The sequence below is a fragment of the Triticum aestivum genome, chromosome 5D (genome assembly GCF_018294505.1).
Source record: "Triticum aestivum cultivar Chinese Spring chromosome 5D, IWGSC CS RefSeq v2.1, whole genome shotgun sequence".
NCBI lineage: Eukaryota > Viridiplantae > Streptophyta > Magnoliopsida > Poales > Poaceae > Triticum > Triticum aestivum.
Genome location: NC_057808.1, coordinates 386,052,266 through 386,063,795, shown reverse-complemented (window position 1 = coordinate 386,063,795; position 11,530 = coordinate 386,052,266). Strand labels below are relative to the sequence as shown.

At 43.8% G+C, this 11,530-nt stretch overlaps 2 protein-coding genes across 2 annotated transcripts; one reads left to right on the top strand and one right to left on the bottom strand.

Moving 5' to 3' along the window:
• The first annotated feature begins 1,756 nt into the window (after positions 1–1,756).
• Positions 1,757–4,286, top strand: LOC123125045 (uncharacterized). The gene is made up of 3 exons (XM_044545581.1): positions 1,757–3,177; positions 3,384–3,450; positions 3,982–4,286. The coding sequence occupies exons 1-3, from the start codon at positions 2,265–2,267 to the stop codon at positions 4,160–4,162; spliced, it is 1,161 nt and encodes a 386-aa protein (XP_044401516.1). The 5' UTR covers positions 1,757–2,264; the 3' UTR covers positions 4,163–4,286.
• A 1,011-nt stretch (positions 4,287–5,297) lies between these two features.
• LOC123121991 (uncharacterized) lies at positions 5,298–10,000 on the bottom strand. The gene is made up of 5 exons (XM_044542097.1): positions 9,405–10,000; positions 9,122–9,311; positions 8,870–9,031; positions 7,860–7,923; positions 5,298–5,683 (listed from the first exon to the last, which is right to left on the bottom strand). Exons 1-5 carry the CDS (start codon positions 9,573–9,575, stop codon positions 5,494–5,496), a joined length of 777 nt encoding a protein of 258 aa, XP_044398032.1. The 5' UTR covers positions 9,576–10,000; the 3' UTR covers positions 5,298–5,493.
• Positions 10,001–11,530: the final 1,530 nt, after the last annotated feature.

Below are 11,530 nucleotides of genomic sequence, written 5' to 3'. Positions count from 1 at the left end.
TCCTGTCTCCCCCCCGGGGGTGTGAATCTAATAGAAAAAGAAAATTCAGGTGGAGGGCTTTGCCCTCCCCGGTGACCTTCAAAAAAAACAAGCATCTTCCACTATAGCTGTTTGTGGCGTGGTTTCCAAGATGATTTTGCGCTTTACGCATAATTTGCCTTACCAGCCATCCGGTTTTTTTTTGAGGGAATGCCTTCATGGCTCACTTTATTGCTCAAATCACATATACATCATCGACTAACAAAGACAAAATAAAGCTAGGAGGTTCCTCGACCCTAAACCGTTCTTTGTATGTACTATGCCTTAACAGCCATCCGTTCTTTGTATGCACTATGCATATAGTATATCTTATATCTTGTGGCCACTACCAAGAGGGTGAGAGGGGCTGTAGATACCGTCGGTAGTTATCCCCTAAGAAATTGCCCCACTTGACTTTCGGCTTTTTAGAGCATGGGTAGTTTTGATCTCACTTTTACTTTTAAGGAAATTTATAAGCAGTCTTCCTCCTAGGGAGCTTAGAGTCTGTACATATTATTACTCCCTCCGTAAGGAAATATAAGAGCATTTAGTTCACTATAGTGATGATCTAAATGCTCTTATACAGTATTTCTTTACAAGGGAGTACCAAGCAACGCCTAGGGACATCACCATTGACACTGATTCCGCCCCATGATTTTGAGAGCTCATACAGCCCATGCAGAGCCAATTTAAGCAAGTCACATGGGGCCCCTCGAACAATGGCCGAGCCCCATGAATCGAGCAGAAGTTGAATCCCCAGCTCTATCGCATGCTCTCCTAGGTCATAGAGATGGCAAGCAACCTACATCCGCGACGCTTGGAGCAAAATAGCGGACATCTGATTGGGCCAAGATCGTTGCAGGGCCTGGGAAGATGCTTTGCCGTCGCCGCCGGGAACGTGAACACATCATCGAGAATTAGGAATCAGAAGTCTCCACCGAAAAAGCGAAAACATGTTGGGAAGGAAAAATTGCGGCAAGAGCAGCCAGAAACTGCCATAGAAGAGGCTTTTTTTAGCATCAGTACAGACACAAGCGTTCATATACACCCACATACACTCACCCCTATAAACACACACACGCATACCCTACCCCTATGAGCACCTCCGAAAGACTAGCACATCGCCGGAAATCCTGAAATAAATCCAGGAATAATGCAAGTACCAGGATTTGAACCCTGGTGGGTTAAGGATACCACTGTCCACCTAACCATCTCAACCATAGGTTGGTTCACCATAGAAGAGCCTTCTTTGTGACCCAAAACTGCCGGGCAAACCCGGTCGCATGCAATCCAGTCCCGGCGAGGCAGCCAGTTAGCTTTCCCGAGCTTTTTTGTTTTTGAACCGGACACATATCGTATTAATTAATAAACATAGTATTCCCTCCGGTCAAGTTTACTCTGCATATAAGTTTTGTCTGAAGTTGACTATATTTATATAAAAAAATATCAACATTTGCAATACTCTAGTTATATCATACTATGAAAATTATATTCACGGCACATCAAATGATATCGGTTTCACATTGTGGATATTAGATATATTTCTCTATAAAGTTGATTGATCAATTTTTGTGAACTTTGACTTCATACAAATCATACAACGTGGAGTACAAACCGGAGGGAGTACAATTGTACACACATGAGTACTAAAAAAAATTGTACACACATGCAAAATCTACCAGAAAGTTTGGAACGTGACAAGTGTCCAGGAAACTTTAGGAAACGATTTGGTGCCAAAATAACGGCGAGGAGTTTTTTTTAACACCAGTACACACGCAAGCGCTCATACATGCGCGCATACATTCACCCCTATGTACGCATATACGCACACCCTATTCCTATGAGCACCTCCGAGAGACTGAGCCGGCATGTTATCTTGAAATTTATGAAGTCATCGTAGGCGTCTCGTCGTCGACGGGAACGTCTCCTCCCACTAAAAATGCATCGCCAGAAATCCTGAAATAAATCCAGAAATAATGCGAGCACCAGGACTTGAACACTGATGGGCTGAGTCTCTTTAACCATCCAACCACATATTGGTTCGCAACGGAAGGAGTTTCCAAAGTAACAGCGAGGACAAGTTTCCTCGCCATATATGTATACGTACGGGTCCTGGGTTGCTTCCATGACCGACACGGCGAGAACAAGTCTCCCCTCGCCATATACACGTACGCGTCCTGTTTTTTTTTTATTGACACAGCACCAATTAAGTCCGACGACAGAACGAGCCGGTGGACAGGTACGTGATGGCGTCGCCGGCCGCATGCGCATACTCGTGTCTTGGGCCGGCGGCGAGGGTTTGCACCGCGCCACGGCGGCGTCCGGCCTCCCCCTTCTCCCCGCTCGCCGCCCCTGCTCGCGTACGTCTACCGCGAACGGCGCCGCGCTCCCTGTCCATGTCACTGTCGGCGCTGCGCCCGCTCGTGCACCGCTGCTATTCTGATCCCGAGAGCGCGCCTCGGAGCGATCCGGTCGTCGACGACCACTCCGATGTCGTGGACGTGGACCACACCGACGAAACCTATGCCGGTTTGGTTCTGGGCGGCCCGGCCGTCGAGGAGCCCCGCGAGCGCGCGGCCACCACGGTCGTCGGCGAGCGCGTGGACGACGAAGACCATCACGATGTCGTGGCCATGGTCCTCGGCGATGGCACCGACGCCTTGGTTCTGAGCGGCCCGGCCGTCGAGGAGACCCGCGAGCTCGCGGCCACCACCCTCCATGGCGAGGGCTCGCACGACGACGTGGACGACTGGGGCGACCTCGACGACGTCGTGTATCCCGTGGGGCTGACCGTCGGGGAGATCAAGGAGTTCAAAAACACGGACTTCAGCCGGGCCGCCATCAACGAGCGGTTCCGGCGCGAGTCCAAGGAGGCGAAGGCGGCCGTGATAGGCGCCGTCACCGGCGTGGTCCGCCCACTCCGGGAGCTCCTCGACGACCTGAGGAGCCTCAAGAGCGTCTTCGACACCCAGGAGTTCCACATCGGCGTGCCCTTCGGCGCCATCATGGCGTGTATGGGGATGTACCAACTGTGGAAGCTTAGTCCCTCCACGTGCATCGAGATTGCCATGTACTACGCCTTCTACAAGCTCAGCGCCATCGCGGCCAACGTCCGGCGGCGGGGCTTCTCCCCCGACTGGATAATCCGGATTAAACTCGGTGAGTCCATATCTCCCCCACCTGGATGCTTTCTTTCTTGGGGTTTTCTTAGGGTTTAGGGTCTCTCTAAACCAAGTAAGGTTTTCAGAGTATCTCAGTAACTAATTGCATTATTTTACCTTACTGTTAAAGTACTTCACCGCAGGATTCCACAGTTTGGAGTGTTTTTTTACTAACCTTTGCAATTATACGTGTTATCTGCGCAGGTATAATCATCGCTCTACTTGTCAAATATCGTAGCAAAAGCACTGTGCCCCTTGGTGATTATATCAGGTTGGTACTAAGAGATAAATTTGACTTCCTACTAGCCCATAATGTCTGTCAACACCAAAAAAGTTACTCGTTTAATTAATGTTGATCATTCTTCCTTTGCGAGCAGATCACATTCTTTGTTGATTTACACATCTCCGGTTTGTTGCATGTTGCCTCGTGAATTGTACCTGGTCGGATAAGGCTGAGAACTACTCTTATAAACTCTATAATAGATTTTATTGAATCTAACTTTACCAGTTATATTATCAAAGTGTGGAGTGGATAAGTCATGTCCCCTGCATCTAAAAAAAGTGTAAAAAGCGTAAATTTGAAGAAATTCTTTGCAGTATGTTATTGGAGACCACGACATGTGTCCAAATATCATTTTCTTTGATATCCAAGATTCTTAAGGAAATTTTCTGCCCAGATTCAATATTTTGAATAGCTATACAAACAAAGCCTAGTCCATTCTAGGATCGTCGACATGTCAATGATTATGCAATTGATTGAAGGTTTGGCTAACATGCATGCATCCTATCAACTGTGACGCAGGGTAGCGATCTTCATCGTCTATTTTATTTCGGTGGGGTGCGACGTGCTGGGTATGAAGAAACATATGAGAATGGTTCTCCCTATGGTCCTCGAGATGGTAAAACATCCAATGGCAACGACAATACGGTGCAAACGAGTGAAAGCTACAGGAGGGGTTGAATATTGCGAGATCGAAAGATAGGTGAAACAGAATGTAATATGTTGGGAGGATGATGTTTCGTAAGCATGTAAGATGTCCAAGTTCAAACTAATATTCAGTTGATTTTTTGTACATACCTCACAAATGAGCATGAGTTCAAACTTGACATTCCACATGTTTATCACTGTGCTAGCATTATTCTTTTTTTAGTTTCTTTGAAAACTTTGAAACGTGGTTTCATAGAGTTTTCGTCGTAAACACGGTTTCCACCTGATATTTTCTTTTTCCACGTACACATCAATTGGTCGATGAGAAGTGATGATAATCAATCTTCTAGATAGGTGTAAACTAAAATGATTCATGTATCATTTCCCGTTGATTTTTTTGGATGTTGGAGTGTATCTAGGTCTTAAAATTAAGAGCATAAACGGCACATTTTTGGAGAAAAGTCGATCTTTCGTCGAAGAAGATCATGGGTACACAACTTCACGGTTTGAAGTGGCGGTGATGTGAATTTAACATCGGTGTATTTCTACTAGGCATGCTATAGGGCCTATATGGGACATCTCTGTTCCATCAAAATCAATTTCACTTCACCAAATTCACTTAGTTCCATAGAGGAGTTGTGGCTTTACCAAAGATAATGTTTGGATTCCATCTAGCTCCAGCTTCAAGAATGACTATTTGATTGGTATCCACTTACTGGTGGCAGTGGTGGATAATTTTCCACCAACTCCAGCTTCTAGAGTTTTTTAGAGCACCCCTGAAGAGCTTCACAAAAAACAAGGAGTTGTACACAAATTCTCGTTCTTTTACGGAGCGGCATATCGTGGAGCTACCTCGTTTGGCTTGCGTTTTCTAGAGAGGGCATGTGATGATGCGTGCATGTGCCTTTTCATTGTAACAAAAAATGGTATATGATCAAGGTAACTTTGCATTGTATTTAGCGGAAACCACCCTGAAATCAACATACTTTTCATCAGAACAGCCTCTTAATAATATCAACTTTAGATGACATCATGTAAATAGTACAAATAGTACATAAGTTGAAATGAGGTTTATCATCTCAAAATTAAAAACAGTTCATTTGTTTTCAAAGAATTGTCATGCATTCATCAAACTTAAAAGCAAATAATCATGTGGAAACCACCCTGTCCATGAGAAGTCGGTGGATCAGTATTTGGAAGATATGAAACTGACATGCGGTGAAAGAAATACTGCATTTGTCCTTGTGTTCGAATTTCATTTTCAGGTTTACATAACACCTCCCCTACATCCGGCATTTAGTTATTAACAAGAATGTTCATAACTTCTAAACCTGCCTTACATCAAGTTTTCACATAGAGGTCTCATAACAGACAGAACCCTGAGGCTCATCTCCGGCCAAAAGAATCATCATATGGAGAAACGTAGCCAGGATACCACACAATCCTGAATATTTCTTTTATTCCGCCTCTCATTTTCAATAGATTAACAAAAGAAATCAGAACTCGCCTTCCATACTTCTTCAATCCCGCCACGTCGAACATGAATGTACCAACGTACAGAAAGAAAAGCGGCAACCTACCATGAAATACCATTTTAGTTAGAGCACTACTAGATAAACCAAATATGGCAACATGGGTAAGAACAGTGAAAGAATGTAAAAGAAAGGCTGTATAATTGCTACGAATTATTTAGGGAACATTAAAGTTAGTTCTAACTAAATCTTAGGTCCAATGTATATCATACTGATATTAGGGATAGCTGAACAATTGAATATAAAGACTTTGATTGGATGCTGCATGGTGTAGCAATTCTTATCTACCGAGGACTTCTAATATGATTCACAGTTCAAAACTGATCGGTGATTACCAGCCTCTAATAGATAAGATACCAATGGAGAACAGAAAACAGATATCTTTCTGGGGAAGGATTACAATTGCCAAGGATGTGCTACCACTAACAAGAACAGTGTACTATGTATGTTTGTGTAAGCTCCTACAACAGGTAATCAAGATAATGAACTATAACTAGGAGAAAATCCATGGGCATTGTTCCTGTAGATGAGTGCCTGCTTCAATGATTCAATGATAGGTCAAAGCCAAAGTGCTAACAAGCCATTCTCCTCCAAAAGACCCAGTGCTTTTTTTTGTCCACATGCAGCCTGAACTGTGATGCTCTCTGAATTGATTCAAAATTCGGGAATAGGCCTTCAACACATCATTGCTCTTTGAGACCAATAAGGTGATCAGACAAATCCAAGATGAAAATTCAAAAACGTGTTATAGCACCTTGGTCCTTTGTCTGCCATCATGAAGAGTACCTCTATCTTTTGGCCATGAATTATGACACTAGCTTCAGAACAGGCGTTCGGCATGGGATGTGATAGTTATGTCTCCCACTAGATGGCATGTATAACTGCAAAAATATTTCGGTAGCAGGTCTCTTACCAAACAACACAGACTGCTGTTTGGCCAGTCACACTTTTAAATGAGATGGCCAGGCTCAACAGTTGCAGCTTCAAGCCCTCTCATCAATGTGCCTATATCAAACCGCTGTAGATGTACCAACATGGATTTGGTGACAGCAATGAATGCTTGACAACCAGAATATTATGTTTTGAGCCAGATACAGTATGTATGGCCAAGGAGAAGCGATTGCTAACACAAAGCTCTCATCTGGTTAGCTTTGTATGGTAGGATTTTGACGGCAAATATTTTACAAGAGGGACTAGCCATACATGAAAGCATGCCCTTACTTAAGATCTAGCTCCAGAGACAACATCCTTGTTCCCACTGCAACTATGCCAACATAATGTTAACATGCAGGCAGTTTCTTGTGCCTGTGTTGTGATCCTTTTTCAAACCAACATAAACCAGCCTTGCAGGGGATGCAGCTACCAGATGAAGAAATCATATAATGGTTAATGTATTTCAAGTTCTTTTCATCCTTATTCTTATAAACCAGAATCTGCAATCTTCTGTATTGAAAGGAGAAGCGACAGAAGAGAACAACATATTTCCAGAGCTCCTAGATTCTCGTGGTCAATCCTGTTTCTGATAAACTTGTGTTCTCCTATTTTAGTCCATCACAGTGAACTATCTCAACATCCAGTTTCGATAAATAGTACCAAAAATGGTTTTCGACTTTGACTGGTACATGTTATAAGTGACCATGTAATACAGTAACCTGCTCCCATGGAAGATGGTGAAATTTGGTAAAGAAAAGTTACTTTGGACTCCAGGAATAGTTTCATTTTCATTGTCCTTTTTCCCAAGAAGAAAATCCGGTCTTTTTTGTGCATATAATATTCATAATACATTTTGTTGCAGGATATAATTTCCACTCCTCTCTCCTTTCAACCTTTCTCTTCATTTTGGATGTAGATTTCACTGAAACGTATTTCTGGTTCTGATTGAGATTTCTCAAGTCTAGTTAGTTTCCCAACAACATTTTTCTGGGTCAGTAGTGTATCTCCAAATATCCTACTTGTCAGCATAATTCTTTTGATATAGTAATAGTTGATATTGTGTCCCTTATTATAGATGGAGAAAGAATGGTTACAGTCTTACAGGTTATCTACTCCACTATAAGTCTGTAACATTAACTATTTACGTACAGTGATCTTGCTATAGGTGATGCAACTACCACATTAACTAGTTCTATAACGGAAGTTCACAATTAGTAGAGGATACCAAACAATTTAAAGCTGGTGCACTTAATTACCAAACAAAGAAGTCTTACAATGCATACTGACCTGACAATATCAAGAAGTACATATTTATTCTTGAAATCCTTAAGGGCCATGAAAAGCAAGAACCCTGCATCGAAAAGTTTTCAATAAGCACCACATATGATGAGAAAAGGTAGCTTAAATCATTACAAACAACAAAGCAAAATGGCATGCGATCTGCAAAGGTGAAGATCTGTTCTGAATTTCGATAGACGCGATTAAAGGTCAAAATTGATACTTAATGTTGTTGTTATTTTCTGTGTGGGAAAGCTGTTGAACAAGGAATCCAGAAGGTCAAATGATGATTATAGAACTAATAACTGGTGACTTTTACAATCGCAAGTTCTTAATCAGGCTGTCTTATGGTACACCACACAGCCATCAGTTTGTTGTTTGGAAATTATTCATTAAATATAAGATCTTGAAGTGTTGTCTCTAGAAGTAGTACTGTAGTAGGTAAGGATGGACATGCAAAAGTAATGGCACTACTTGAGCCAATGATAGGATATGCATTATAATTTCAAAATGTTTGTACATTTGAGTTAATCGGATACTGATATATTCCATTATAGTGGCTATAGAATTATTTGAAACGTAAGCTTCAAATGTGGAGACCTAGCTTCAACAAGATTAATACAGTAGTATATTTTTTTCTTTCAGTTTGACTTTTGCTCACTACAGGAATACCAGGAATCCATTCATGCTACGAAGGATAACATTCTGCTGGTGCTTCGTAATGGATCAAGTTATGTAACCATGAGATTTTGGTACAATGATCCAGCTTCTTTCTACATGTAACTACATTAGTATTTGTAAGATTCTAGGAGACTTATTGTGTATAACAATTGACTTCAGGATTTTACTTGCAGCACAAAAGTACACTACATGAAAGATGTTACATTGCTGCATTTATGAATATTGTTATAGGTCCAAGAATGGCATAACACATCAGCTTATTCCCCACCCACCCCCACCACAAAATGAGCCAGTCATGAGAAGGCACAGAGCATTAGTTCAGTTAAAAGAGTAAATACCGAATTTCAGCCGGTTAATTAAACTATTGGATTTCCGCAGCCGATGCAGTTCTGATGATACAACACTGAGCTTATATATGATGTAGCCAAGAGCAGCATCAACAAAGATGTGAGGGGCTGCCCTCCACAGTTGGTAAACACCAACGAGTCCAGCAAAAGCACCTACAGGCAAAGATAACTCAGTATTCAGTAAGAAAAGCAGGGTACAGAGACAGCATATCAGAATCGCATGTGGGAACAACTGAAGCACACCAAAGAGCATGTCAATCTGGTAGTCTTCGAGGTCGTAAACTGTGTTGAGAGAGCGCATGTCGGAAATGTTGAGGAGCAGGGGCCGGAACATGTCGGCAGTCGCCGCCTTCAGCGCCTCCCATCCCTCAGTCATTCCCCTATTCTGGAAGCAATGTCCCCCCGTACGACGACGACGAAAAACGGAGCAGCGCTGAAGAGTGGAGGCCGCAGTTCAGGAGAACATCCGAATTAGTAATTCTCATGGAATTAACCAAAGTGAAACAGGGGGAAATAGTTACTGTACCACTGTCCGTGGAGACACCGAGGGCGGTGACAAGGAAGCCCTCAGCGGAAGCTCCCTGATCCCGGCACGCATGGGAAGAATGGCGCTGCGGCCATCTCCGTTCCGAGGGGCCTTTATTCTATGCGCCGCCATGTGTGCGGCGGCGCCTCCACTGCACCGTAGAGCCACCATGCTAGGGGAGGATGGATACAAACAATGGCGGCGGTGTGACGGCAATAAGCAGCTTCGATTGGGAGGATTTGTGGAGAATACGATGAAGGATAGGGTTGTGGAGGTCTGGGGAGGAGTGTGGGTGAAGGTTGCTGGGAGAAGCGGTGACGGCGCGCCGCCGCGGCGGGGAAGACGGGAGTGACGGGTTCGCTGCTCTCCCCTCTCCGCTCTTTACAGGAATCAGGAATCAGGATTGGGGAGCCTAGGAGAAGGATGGACGGGGCCGCGAGGAGGAGAGTGCAGAGAGGTAGGGCGGGCTCGTGCGGGGAAGAGGGCGGCAGGGGACCGGCGATAACGGCGGGGGTGGCGGAGGAGCTCCGGCGGCGGAGGGACTGTCGGACGGGGACTCGGAGCTGGGCGAACGGGCCGAACAGGGCAGAGCGTGTCTTTTTAGGGTATTTTTGCCAGGGGCGATCCTGTCCTTTTATACATTTCCTAATTCCTGTAAAATTAACTAAAACTGGATTATTTTTTCGTCGGAGATTTCTTTTGCAAAAAACATCATATCTATTATAAAAGTTTACCGGAAGTACAAAGCATCTCAAACATAATAAAATTTACATCGAGATTCTAAAACCACCGAAAAACCACTACTGCTGCCGCCACGGGCCGCCGACATGTCGCCGTTGCCGTTGACCTTGTCTATGACGGTTGAGAAGTCTTCAGGCACATGCTCTTAAGGACTATCACTCTAGAGTCGTAGTCGCCCCAGTTGAACTCTTGCATAGATGTGAAGTACCTAACACCAAATCTCGCCACATGACGAGAAACGCTAACCTCACCGCCCCAAAGAGATGGCAGGAATATACGTCGGAGCTCCGTTGACTACGTCCAGACTGACGAACTCGAGAAGAATCGAAGCCCGGAAGACAAAGTCAAAGGAGAAGCTTTGCCATCCGCCGAGCGCCACACCTGCGAGAACTAAGAAAAAATATCCTAACCTAGACTACTAACCAGATCGGAGACACCGGAATCCCCTCTTCGCCACCGGCCGCCGGAGCGACGGGCAGAGGAGAGGCAAATCCAGGGCCTTTCAGGTGAAGTCTGAAGGGGAGAGTTTACCCTAGCCGTCTAGGGTTAGGGGAGAAAAAAGAGAGGAAGCCACATTTGCGGGTTGGGTCAAGCTCAATACAAATGGATCATGGACAGAGGAAGGTCGGGCAGGAACAAGCATGGTTCTGCGCGATTGTCTTGGAAAAAAATTTGACAAATTTTAGCATGCTCTCTCTTACCTCCATTTTTCCATGAGAGGTAAAAGTACATAATAGATCTAAGCCATTGATATGATTAATTAGTGGTCTGATTAACTCTTACCTTCCTCTCTTTCATGTGAAAAGAGAAGGTAAGAGGAAGCATGTTAAAATTACTCAAACATATTTTATCTTCCTGCAGGGATCTCTTCTCCTGTTGAGATGCACTTGAGGCCAAACTATGTGCTTGCTTCCACCTGAAAAAAAACCTATGTGCTTGTATGGAGGGTATTTCTCTTACTATCCAACGAACGAAGCCGCTGATTTGCGTGGAAATGGATTCTTTAGTGGCAGTGAATATGGTTAAGGACACATATAGGTCTATATTCGCCTCCTTGGCGAATGAGATCAAACATTTGATGTCCCTTTCGTACGACTAGTGTTATTCATATCAACTATAACCAAACATGTGGTTAGCGATTATTTAGCTAAAATTGTTAGAACTGAAGGTAGAACAGTAGTTTGGTTGAGCTCTGGTCCTGCGAAGATTGTGGACTTGTGTAAGCTAAATTGTAATTCCCTGGATCCTTGATTAATACAAGTCTCACCCACAAATAAAAGGATGAAGGAGGCACGGTCTAGGCAGAGGGATTGCGACCAATTTGATCACATGATGGAAGCTATGACTCCTGTGGTGGTATTCTTTTTTTTTTCTTTTATGTTTTT